Source organism: Mytilus trossulus, chromosome 10 (assembly GCF_036588685.1).
Source record: "Mytilus trossulus isolate FHL-02 chromosome 10, PNRI_Mtr1.1.1.hap1, whole genome shotgun sequence".
Lineage (NCBI taxonomy): Eukaryota > Metazoa > Mollusca > Bivalvia > Mytilida > Mytilidae > Mytilus > Mytilus trossulus.
Window position 1 is genome coordinate 1,966,449 of NC_086382.1, and position 12,900 is coordinate 1,979,348.

Below are 12,900 nucleotides of genomic sequence, written 5' to 3' on the forward strand. Positions count from 1 at the left end.
TCGTGAACTTCTATTTGGGTACCACGTAAAAGGAAGTTAATATATGAATCTGTTATTTTTCTCTATTGTTGAAGCTATCATATTTTAAAAACATGTCATTTTTCATATCGCATGAATTATCAGCCCTCGGTCAATATCCGCCCTCGAGCCATGCGGCTCCTGGGCTGATATTGGACATAGGGCTGATATTATATGCGATATGAAAAATGCCATGTAATAATCTTATAGAATCATACAAAAAGGTATTCTTTAAAACTAGTTTTGTTTAATTGTATACGGCCTTGCTAAATTAGAATTGATGTAACCGATGAAAATCGGTTTCTGGAATTTTCTTTTTCTTCCCATATTTACCAGTGAAATTGATGAAGTCAAGCAGTTCAATTCAATTCAATTCAATTCAATTCAATTCAATTCATTCAATTCAAAGCTTTATTTATAGTCGGCATGTCATATAACAAATAAACATAAGCTCTCTGAGCTTTTATAACCGACAAACGCATACATTTACATAACAATCATACACAATACAAATATTAAAACATAAAAGACATAGAACATACATTTCATGCACATTTAGGCTGCACTATTAAATAATATATTATACACATGCATTAGCACTAAAAGCAAACATAAAAACTAAAGCAGATAAAAAATTTCCAATTGGTTGCGTCATTTCTTTTTCAAATTGTTGTGAAATTAAAGTTTACACGTGGAAGATATGATAATTTCAGGATTAATTACTGATCACTACCCCATGTTCATATCTCAATATATAATTAGTTAATTTGACTTGAAGTATATTATATGTTGTTTAACATGTTTAATTGACGTCTTTTAAGTTTTGTTTGTGGCCATAGTAGCTTTTAAACAAACATCAAATTCGCATTGTGCTTCTGGAAACCAAGAGTTTTTAATAATCCTCAATGATCTTTTAATACAGGTAAACCAGGTAGGGGAATCCCTATTTACCTGTGTTTACATCTATTTTTAAATATGACAAGAAAAATCATATACCAATATCTATTTTTAAATTTAAAATATTTCCACAATTGAATTTTAAAAAAACCGATATAAAAGCGTCTCTACACAGGTGTTGAATCATACCAAAACAAAGAATCAAACTGAACAAAGTATTGAAAGCGTCACAGATTTATTACAGATTTCATTTTACTTGTAGGACAAACAACATTTTATCTAAAGGTAAGTCATCCATATATTTCAATAATTTATATCATTTGTAGATATGTTTTTATTTTTATCTAAATGATTTTTTTAAAAGAGAAAAAAAAAAACTGGACGTGTTCAAATATTTTTTTTAACAAGTTCGATCTGTTATTCAGATTTGTTGTTCTCTTTGTCTTATCTTTTATGTATATACACAATTATAAAATTTATAATATAAATATGAAAATCAGTAGTGAAGTGCTTAACACATCCGATAGCTTTTGATACCTTTGAATAATATCTCACGCTCAGCTAATCTGTATGATCGGAAATAAACACTTAACACGGCCTTTGTCGTTTCTCCTTCAAACATATTGTACTTACACATTTTCTTTGTTTTATAGGATAACTTTAATGTGAACACTGAAGATGCATGAGGCCACGATCTATGTAGACAAATGCGAAATGGTAGTCAACAGTTACCCAGAACATGTCCGTAAGCACGTTGTGGAGATTCTAAAGACCGGAGTCGTACCAGAAGGTATTCTTGCCACTGACAATATCGTGTATTACTTGGAAGTTGGTTTTATGTCTCCGCCATTGAAAACTGCATGTGAAGACGTCTTACTGAAGCATATCAATGCCATTAATTGTGTAGACGCGCTAGAAATTGCAAGCCGATTTGGATTACTTAGTCTGGTGAAAACTGCAACAGAAATGGTATATGAAAACTTTGACAATCTCTGGAATACTGAATCATTCACACGTCTCAGTGAAGATGATCTAGATACCCTTTGTAATATTGATAATATAACTAGACATAAGGACATTTTTCGTGCGTTACAGAAATGGCATGGCTGCAATCACGAACCCCGAATGTCAACGTACTGCAGACTTCTTGAAGTTGTTCAAAGAAGAAGGACTGAAAATCCCAAACAAGAAATCAAAAGAAAGTGCGCCACATATCACGCGATGCTTATGTCGTCTGCTTCAAAATCAAAAACTGGCGTAGTTACTGCTGTGTTCAACTGCGATGGAGAAGTCGTCTGTCATCGCAGTCTTTTCAAAAGTAATAACATAAAAGGAGATTATTCTGTTACATGTGTTCAGAAGGACGAAACAGACGCGCCATATGTTTATATCGCGTCTGGTAAACATGTCTTCAGGTACGACCCAATTGTCAACAAGCATGAAAGCTGTGAAAATCTAGTTCATAATCGATCTCAAGGTACATTAGTTTCAATGGGAGACTGTGTTTATGCAATAGGCGGACATCACAATTACAAAAATGTGCACGAAATTGAAGAACTCGATACAAAATCGCACAAAGGAAAACTATTCAAGAAAAATGGATGGAAAGTTATAGTAAAAATACCAGACCATATAACACTCCGTTCTGCTCCGTGTTTAGCTTACAAAGATGAAATTTACATAATAGGAGAGTCGATGTCATCACCGGAAAATAAACCGTGCTTAGCCGTTCTTGTTTTCAGTCCAAATGACAGATCCATCCGGGTTATTGCCGAGTTTCCAAAGAAATGCTCAGATTGCAAGGCAATCCTACATGACAAAAACATTTATATTGCTTCTAGTGAAGGATATTTTCTTAAGTTGGATATAGTTTCAAACATTTTCTCTTCGTGTTCCGACTTGATCGCGAAGGAAACGAACATTACAATGTATTCTGATGGAAATATGGTTTATACCGTTGGCAGCTCCTCGTCCGGTCAATTTGAAAGAAATTGCTATGACACTGAAACTAATAGCTGGAAACGAATTCTAAATTACAATTTCAATTTACCAGTACAAGGCCTTTGTGACATTAAAGTGCCCTCTTATACAAATGTAGTCCCATTTTATGATACAGAATTTAAAGAAATTAAGCGCTAATGTCAATGTTGATCTTCAATATATATTTCTATAATTGTTATGCATTTATACATTGTTATTTATATTATGAATTAAAAAATATGAAAAATTAATTCTGTTATGCGTTTCTTAAAAACATAGTCTAAGTAAAAAGTTTTTAAACCAAACAATCAGAAATACGCCGTTAGGGATTTAAAATTTGACCTTTATATTGTAACCTGAGTTACCTCATACACTTATGAAATTCAATATGCTTGTGTTGTTTGAAATTAAATTGATATTAATATCTTATGTATACAATATCATACACAATTTATTATTAAAAATCAGACAGTAACAAGAATTAAATGATTTTTAAGGGAACACTTTAAATTTTTTCTTGATCATTTCGAAACTGAAGGGACCTTGTGCTGTTTTATGCTCTATGGACGGGTTGTTGTCTCGTTAACACATTTCCTATTTCCATTTTCCATTTATTAATATGTAGCTATATATGATAAACTTTCAAATATCCATATCACAATGGAAGAAAACATATATATATACGTACACAGGGAAAATTGCAACGCATGTTCCTTTTTGAAAACGTATGGTAAACATGTGTTTCACCATGTGTTTTGAGTAACAGGTGGTAAACATGTGTTTGAAACCATGCGTTTCCCATACGTTTACATGTGTTGCAATTTTGCCTGTGTACGATGATCATTAATAAAGAGAGATTTGAGGGAGGTGTATGTCAATGAGACAAAAACCTAACAACACAAAAAAAACCAAATAATGTTAAAGGTACACATAAGGTATTCAATAAAAAGCATGTGTCTTTACATTTCAATGTATGATAGTTTCTTTAAATCGAAAACAAATCTACCAAATAACATAAAAAACAACAACATTTAAGTTTGGACAAAAGAATCTTCTAACCGAGGTTCCTGGTTTGGAACAGGCACAAAAACACAGAGCGGCGTTAAACGTGGCATTTTTGTATTATTTCAACTATTCTTATGCTAGTATCAATCTCAATGAGCTGCCTAACAAAAACACTTCACGACTATTAAGGGTGGTTTGACGATATTGACTACCTGCTATTAGGGTCTCACACAATCGGCGACACATAAACGAACAAAAAATAAAGTGATGTCATTGTGTGTTGTACAGAAATAATACTAAACTTTAAAATAATGGTAGAATACCGTACTTACAAAAATCCACGAATACATACTTGTTAAAATTACGAATACAGATTGTTGACTGAAGATCGGAGATTCTGGGCATTCTCTGTTAATAGATAAAGGGAGATGTAGCGTGAGTGCCAATGAGACAACTCTCCATCCAAATAACAATTTAAGAATAAGTAAACCATTATAGGTCAATGTACGGCCTTCAACATGGAGCCTTGGCTCACACCGAACAACAAGCTATAAAGGGCCCCAAAATAGTTCACTCACAACTCGTCCACATTCGGTGAGATTCAGAACTTTAAATGTTTAGACTAGTGCATGTGACAGGGAGGCGAACGATACCAAATAAATATTCAAACTCATAAGTTTATAATGAACCGACAACAAAAAATAGAAACAAAAGACCAACAGACAAAAACAATACACACATCACAACATCCAAAGCTAAAGACTGAACAAAACGGACCACAGCAAAACCAGGGGTTATCTCAGGTGCTCAGGAACGTTAGTATATCATCAAATTGAGAATGGACCTGGGAATGTTTCAAAGAGACAACAACCCAACCATAGAGCAGACCACAACAGAAGGACACCGATGGGTCATCAATCAAGCGATAGACTCTTGAAACCTGATTCGTCCTTCAGCTGGCCCCTAAACAAAATATGTGTAAAAGTTCAGTTATAATGGGCTTCATACTAAACTCCGAATTATACACAAGAAACTACAATTCAAAATCATACAAGACTAACAAAGTACAGAGGATCCTGACTTGAGACAGGCGCAAAAATGCGTCCGGGTTAAACATGTTTTTTGAGAACTCAACCCTCCCCATATATCTCTATAGCAGTGAAGAAAAACAAACGTACAACAATGGGCACAGTAACACTCAGTTTAAGAGAATACTACAAGTTTAATGTCATAATATGAAACAAAAAAAGCAACAAAAAATGACAATAATACACAAATAACAACAGACTACTAGAAGTTACTGACATGCCAGCTCCAAACCTCAATTAAACTGATAGAAAGAGCGTGTCTTCATGTTGCACCCAGTGTGTTTCTCATGAGAGTACACCACTAGTGATAAGTCTAATTTGATATGTTTCATTTGGGGAAAGAGAACGGGATTGTACTTACGATAATTGGAACATTTACCTTGTCATCTGTTAAACAGAATGATGGCGTCCGTAAACTTTTAAAGGTATGATATCAACTTAACCACTTGGAACTTTTATTGTAATATCTTTCTAGTAAGCAGCTACCAATATTAAGAAAATCAGGATAAGAAATACAAGCCCTGTAATATCGTATCAATTGTGAGATATGTACATGTACTTCATTTAAGGTGATATGGGAGTCTAACATGAAAATAATAGAATTTGTTCATACTTTGCCAAAACTTTATATCTATTGATATATGTTGAAAAATATAATGAAAATGATAGGTCACCGTGCATTTTCTCCAGCTACAGGACGTGACAAAATGACAAATTGTGTATTGATTATACATGAAAAAAAACACCATTTTGTGATTAGAAAATAAACAAAATGACAGAATTGTTAAATACTTAAGGAAAAGATAGCTTTCAGACAATGCTTTGAGAATATCAGAAGAAAAGATAGGGTCACCGTACGTCAGGGCATCTCAGCTGTTTTGAAAATTTGTATACATTTTAGGCGCTTTCTCGTATATATAAATTAAGCAAAATATCACATACGCTTTCCTTCGGTGTTTCTTAAATGCCAGTTTCTATAAGTTTCAAAAACATGCGCTTGCTTTTGAGATACTAGAAATATATATATGTATAAATATTCAGAAGACATAAAAAAAAAATTGCATATTAGAAATACATATTAATTGAATATAAATGCTAGGATATACAATGTAAATTAATTATCAACCTCGAATTACGAGGATGAAAATAAAATAATTTGATAAACAAAACGTACAGAGATAAACATACGCAACTGTGTTTATCTAATGGATATTGAAATAGATTGCAGAGGTAAAGTTTGATAATATGTAAGGTCAATATAACATTTACTACGTAAATAATCAAAATCAAGTTGAGATGATAAAGAAAAGAGGAAGAAATAGTTTAAAATAAACACATACTTATCTTTATCTCCTTTTGACTACATCATTTGTTACACATGATCACTGAAAACTATCAGCATAATTGCAGGAGCAGATCATGTCATTTTTAAAAGGGGATACGTACAAGTATGATAAAGAGGTGGTTCAATCATATGCCTGCATTAAAAAACACCTCTTTAAAAAAAGAGGGTGATGGGCTTTCCCAACGCTAGCAGGGAACAAATTTTCGAATTTTACTCTCAGAGCAGTACTTAGTGTCTTTTCGTTGTTGGGATATTCAAGTATCCTGCCACGTCAACTGGTTTTTGTTAGATGTATTTCTATTTGTATCCATCTGATGATTTAAGTACTTTTCAACTGCTTTTTATAGTTCGCTTATAATATGTTGTACTGCTACACAACTGTTCCAAGTTAGGGAATGGTTGGGATCCCGCTAACATGTTTAACTCCGCCATATTCTGTATGTATGTGCCTGTCCCAAGTCTGCAGTAGCCTGTAATTCAGTGGTTGTCGTTTATTGAAGTGTTTTTCGTTAATTCTTTGTACATAAATTAGGCCGTTATTTTTGCTCGTTTAAATTGTTTTACATTTGTCATTTCGGGGCTTTTTAGGGCTAACTATGCGGTATGGGCTTTGCCCATTGTTGAAGGCCGTACGGTGACCTATAGTTGTTAATTTCTGTGTCATTTGGTCTTGTTTGAAGAGTTTTCTCATCAAAAAATCATATCAAATCTTCTTTTATATTCAGACTAACAAACACAGACACATATAAACAAGTGCGCAGATCAACAAACACATACATATATAATCAGGTGTATTGACTAACAAACACAGACACATAGAGACAGGTGTACGGACCATTGAGTCGGACGTAAAAGTTGTACGTACATACAAAAAAAGACACACAGAAGCAAAACAAGACCAACAGACACAGAAGTATACAGACAGGGGAAAAGACCACAGAATACAGACGTATAGAGAAAGGGGTAAAACACAGCGATCACAGACGTATAGAGAAAGGGGTAAAGACCAGCGATCACAGACGTATAGAGACAGTGGGAAAGGCCAGCGATCACAGGCGTATAGAGAAAGAGGTAAAAATCAGCGATCATAAACGTATAAAGAAAGGGGTAAAGACTAGCGGTCACAGACGTATAGAGACAGTGGGAAAGACCAGCGAGGACAGAAGTATACAGACAGGGGTATAGACCAACGAGCACAGACGTATAGATAAAGGGGTAAAACCCAGCGATCACAGACGTATAGAGAAAGGGGTAAAGACTTGCGGTCACAGACGTATAGAGACAGTGGGAAAGACCAGCGAGGACAGAAGTATACAGACAGGGGTATAGACCAACGAGCACAGACGTATAGATAAAGGGGTAAAACCCAGCGATCACAGACGTATAGAGAAAGGGGTAAATACCAGCGATCACAGGCGTATAGAGAGGGGTAAAAACCAGGGATCATAAACGTATAAAGAAAGGGGTAAAGAACAGCGATCACTGACGTGTAGAGACAGTGGAAAAGACCAACTAACACAGACATATAGTGACAGGGGAAATGACCGACCTACACAGACGTATGAAGACATCTAAACATACCAACTTACACAGACGTATAGAGACATCTGAACACACCAACTAAGACAAACGTATATATACAGAGGAAAAGACCCATGAACACAGAAGTATAGAGACATTTAAACATACAAACTTACACAAGCGTTTAGAGACAGGGGGAAGACCAATGCACACAGACGTATGGAGTCATCTGAAAATACCAACTAACACAAACGTATATAGACAGGTGAAAAGACCAGCGATCACAGACGTATGGAGACAGGGGAGAAGACCAACCGACACAGACGTATAGAGACGGGGGGAAAGACCAACATACACAGACGTATAAAGACAGGAGAACATACCAACTTACACAGATGTATAGAGACCAGGGAAAAACCAATGAACACAGACGTATAGAGACATTTGAACATAACAACAAATGTGTACGTAGAAAGAGGGACAAGCAAACATGCATGGATATATAGAAACAGACGAAAGAACCAACACGCACAAGCAAATAGCGACAGGTTCAATTTACAGTCCAAAAAACGCAAATGTGCATAGACACATGTAATGTATATAAATAAACAAATTAAATATAGAGACGAGTGAACGGTTAACTTACCTTGCTTAACTATAAAGCTATCTTATCGGGCTTTATTTACTATTGAGTACCAAACAGTGACCTAACATTGCCGATATTTAGTCTCCACTGGATAATGCTTGATTCATTACTGATTTTTTTTATGCAATGAGCAAACGATGACTGTTTGTGTAGCCTGAATTGCTTATTCACTTAAGTTAGCTATTATTTTGAATAAGATTCATATTGCTAAAAAAAAAATCTTCTGTAAAGTGTATGAAACATGTTTTATGTTATTTTATAAAGGCCATGTTGTTCTTGTCTAATTAATATTCAGTTTATTTCTAATCTGCCATTAAATTTAGTAATATTGTTATAAAATGTGCTATAGATATTTGCATCCATTGAAAAAACTCATTAAGGATGTTGGTTGATGTGATTGTTTCATAAAAACTATACAGATTAGTTAATGTTGCAGTGCTGTAGATATTTGTATGACGTAGATAAAGTTCAAATATTGCCGAACATATCATAAATATGTATCTCTCGTTACTTTGTTCAGACATTACAGATCTTTAATATACTCCATATGTTAAACTTGGCATATCTGGTTTTTTTTTATGCACTTTAATTTGATATTTATTTACTTGATGTCATCACTTACCTCCAGTGCGAATCAGAGAAAGTATGTTTTTCTTTCTTTCCAAATAACAAATTTGATAATATTTTCAAGAAATACCACATACAGACAATGCACCTGAGCTCATATGACATATTGACCTCACAATTGAATAACAAAGAATACTAATAAATAGAGTTGACATTGGAAGCAGTGTAGCAGATGGGAGGCTTTCCACCAATTGCTACTTTAACGACATCAACTTTAAAGCTTTCAACATTGCATGTACAAGTACATTCAAATACATCTGTCAGTAAATTTTCATGAAGAATGTAAAATATGTTTTTTTTAATCATTATACCAGTTTCCATGGAAACCCTGCCATTTATATATTTACTAGGTGTAAGAAATTCCAAAAAAACCTGCAACATCAGGACATACCAGCTAACATTTCTGTGGATTTTTTATAAATTTTATAATTAAATAAAAGTCTCTTATTTGAGAGAAAACAAATATGTGTTACAAACTTAAACCGAGATAAACACATCTACTATAACATGTATAAGAGGAAAACAGCGAAGCAAAAAAAAAACCACTAACGTGTAACAAAAAAAACCCCAATAATTCAACACACACAATAACGAACTATAACATATCATCCTTCATTTTCCTGACTTGGTACAGGCTATTATAAGAAAAAAATGGTGGGTTGACCTGGTTTTGTTGCTACCAAACCTTATGCTCTTATGGCAATTTTGAATATTCCATAAAGGTGGTACCTAACACAACAGGGAGAAAACTCTGTAAAGTCAGCTAAACGTTTTAATTACATTGTGTTGATAAAGAAATATTAAGCTTCTCAATGATCAAAATTGGTGTTTGTTTGTCGAACTGCTCTATAACCAGTGTAATTTTTCTGACAAAACGGTTGGTTCAAAATTTTCAAAATTCTTATATTTTTGTTAAAGGGTCAAAGTTTTAACTTTGACAAAATTTTAGTAAAATTAAACGAGCCAAATTAATTTTAGTGAAAGTGTTGGGTACCACCTTAAAATGACAACATTACATAACAGGAATACAGCAGAAGTAAATGCAAAAATTTCCAGGACATAGAAATACAGGCTAATGCAGACGTTAATATAAGACTTACATAGTAAAGCAAAATATATATCAAACAGATGTACAGACGAGCACACACATACAGGTGTAAGAAAATCAGTCATTAAGGGCATACGATACAGTTACAGGGGAGATAATCACGTTGCTAACGTAATTTGTTATTTTCGCGACGTCAAACTGTGATATATCGGGAAAAGATGCATTTTTCGACTGATTTTTATCATTCAAACTGATTTAATTTGAAAATGAGTTCATGGACCCCTATTTTTCAAAACGGCATTTTGTTTCATTTTGCAGGGAAAATATGTGACCCGAATTTTATAAAACTGTAAATAGAGGATTTTTTTTAATTTTGATAAACATGCAGTAAAAAATGACGTTTTTTCCTCAATTCATGAACATTTGATAAATTTCTGAATAAAAAATTGCAAATTTTTTATAATATTTATAAAATACAGAAATTACCGATTATTTAACAAAAAACAATTTGTGTTTATCTTTTATAACAAAAAAGTTATGTCTTTCTTTCGAAAAAGAAATTACGGCCACAAATCTGAATTTTGAGCAAACATACAAAATTTCGACCTCATTTTACTCAAAAAGTAGCACATGGAGGTATATTTTTTATTACATATTTGATTTCATCAGGTAAAAATTAGCCTATATGCAAATTTTCACGAACTTGTAAATACAGGTTCAAAACTGTATCGTATGCCCTTAAGAGAGAGGTGTACGGACCAAGAAACACAAATGTGGAGATCTATGTTTTTAAACTATTAAAAAAAAAAGATGTACGAACGCTCGGTATTAAGATATTGACAAAAAAGTCGCCTACTCATGTTTAAATAGAATTATAGTATGGCACGAAAGAATTATGTCTTAAAATTAAAAATAAAATCACCAATATTTTGTGATCTATGAAGAGTTAAAAACAATTATCAGATTCGCCACAATACATCAATGATATGGTATATAGGCCACGTACAATTGTATGACAGAAACACAATGATGCCTCTCTTCTAGTTGTTTACACTTTTTACACAAATTTTGTTTTTTCATTAAGATCTGATTGATTTTTTATTTAGTTTTGTCAACTTTAAGTCTACCTTTTCTGGGCTTCATCTACTATTGAATACCGAACGGTAACCTTACCTTGCTTAACTTTAAGGCTACCTTTTCGGGCTTTATTTACTTTTAAATACCGAACAGTGACCTTACCGATATTTAGTCTCCAATGGATAATGCTCGACTCATTACTGAATTTTGAATTGGAATGAGCAAACGATGACTGTTTCTGGACCCTGAATTGATCATCGATATAGGGCACTTTAGTTAGCTATTGTTTTAAATAAGATACATGTTGCTGAATTTTTGTCTTTTTTTGTATAGTGGTATGAAACATGAATATGTTATTGTTGTTTGCCTTATTCGATATATTCTTGTCTAATTAATAATGAGTTTATTTCTAATCGGCCAATATATTTTAGTAATAATTTAAAACGTGCTATAGATATTTGTCTCCTTTAAAAAAAACTCATTAAGGACGCCAGGTTTATGTGATTGTTTCATAAAAACTATAAAGATTAGTTAATGTTGCAGTGCTGTAGATATTTGTATGATGTAGATAAAGTTCATATACTGCCAAACCGATCATAAATACGTATCTCTCGTTAATTTGTTCAGACATTTCAGATCTTTAATATACTCCATATGTTAAACTTGGCATATCTGTTTTGTTTCTTGTCAACATGAATTTGAACTTAATTTGCTTGATTTCATCTCTTACCTCCAGAGTGAATAATTGAAAGTATGTTTTTTTCTCCTTTCAAATTACAAATTTAATAACCTTTTCAAGAATAACACAAACAGACAATGCACCTGCGCTCATTTAACACAATGACCACACAATTGAATAACAAAGAATAATAGTAAATAAATTTGACATTGCGAGCAGTGTAGCAGATGGCAGGCTTGCCACCAATTGCTACATTACTATAAATACACCAACTTTAAAGTTTTCAACATTGCATGCACATGTACATTCAGATTCCTCTGTCTGCAAATGTTCATGAAGAATGGAACATTTGTTTTGTTATCATTATAACAGTTTCTATGGAAGCCCTGTCATTTACCAGGTGTAAGAAACTCCAACAGAAATGCAACATCAGGACATACCCGTTAAAATTTTGTAGATTTTTTTTTAACTTTTAGAATTAAGTAAAAATAGCTTCTTTCCTGTTTCGAGGGTTGCAATGCTCATTCTAAAATGCCAAAAGACAACAGTAGTATACCGTTGTTCAAAAGTCATAAATCATTGAGAGAAAAAAATCTGTTTTACAAACTTAAACCGAAGAAAACACATCTACTATAAGAGGAAAACAAAGAAACAAAAGAAACACTAACGTGTAACAGAAACAAACAACAATTCAACACACACAGGAACGAACTATTATATAACATCTTCCATTTTCCTGTCTTGGTACAGGACATTTGGATTGACCTGGTTTTGTGGCTAGTTAAACCTTGTGCTTTTATGGCAATGTTGAATATACTATTAAAAGGACAACATTTCATGACAGGAATACAGTACAAAAAAAAATGCAAAACTATTCAGAACATAGAAATATACAAATAAACAATACAATAATTTACAGTTACATTGACTCATTTTATAAAATTACTTATATACTATCCATTTCACTTG

At 33.2% G+C, this 12,900-nt stretch overlaps 1 protein-coding gene across 1 annotated transcript; it reads left to right on the plus strand.

The window, feature by feature from the left end:
- Positions 1–1,081: 1,081 nt before the first annotated feature.
- LOC134686713 (uncharacterized) lies at positions 1,082–3,146 on the plus strand. Its single transcript, XM_063546416.1, has 2 exons — positions 1,082–1,200; positions 1,569–3,146. Exon 2 carries the CDS (start codon positions 1,594–1,596, stop codon positions 3,052–3,054), a length of 1,461 nt encoding a protein of 486 aa, XP_063402486.1. The 5' UTR covers positions 1,082–1,200; positions 1,569–1,593; the 3' UTR covers positions 3,055–3,146.
- Positions 3,147–12,900: the final 9,754 nt, after the last annotated feature.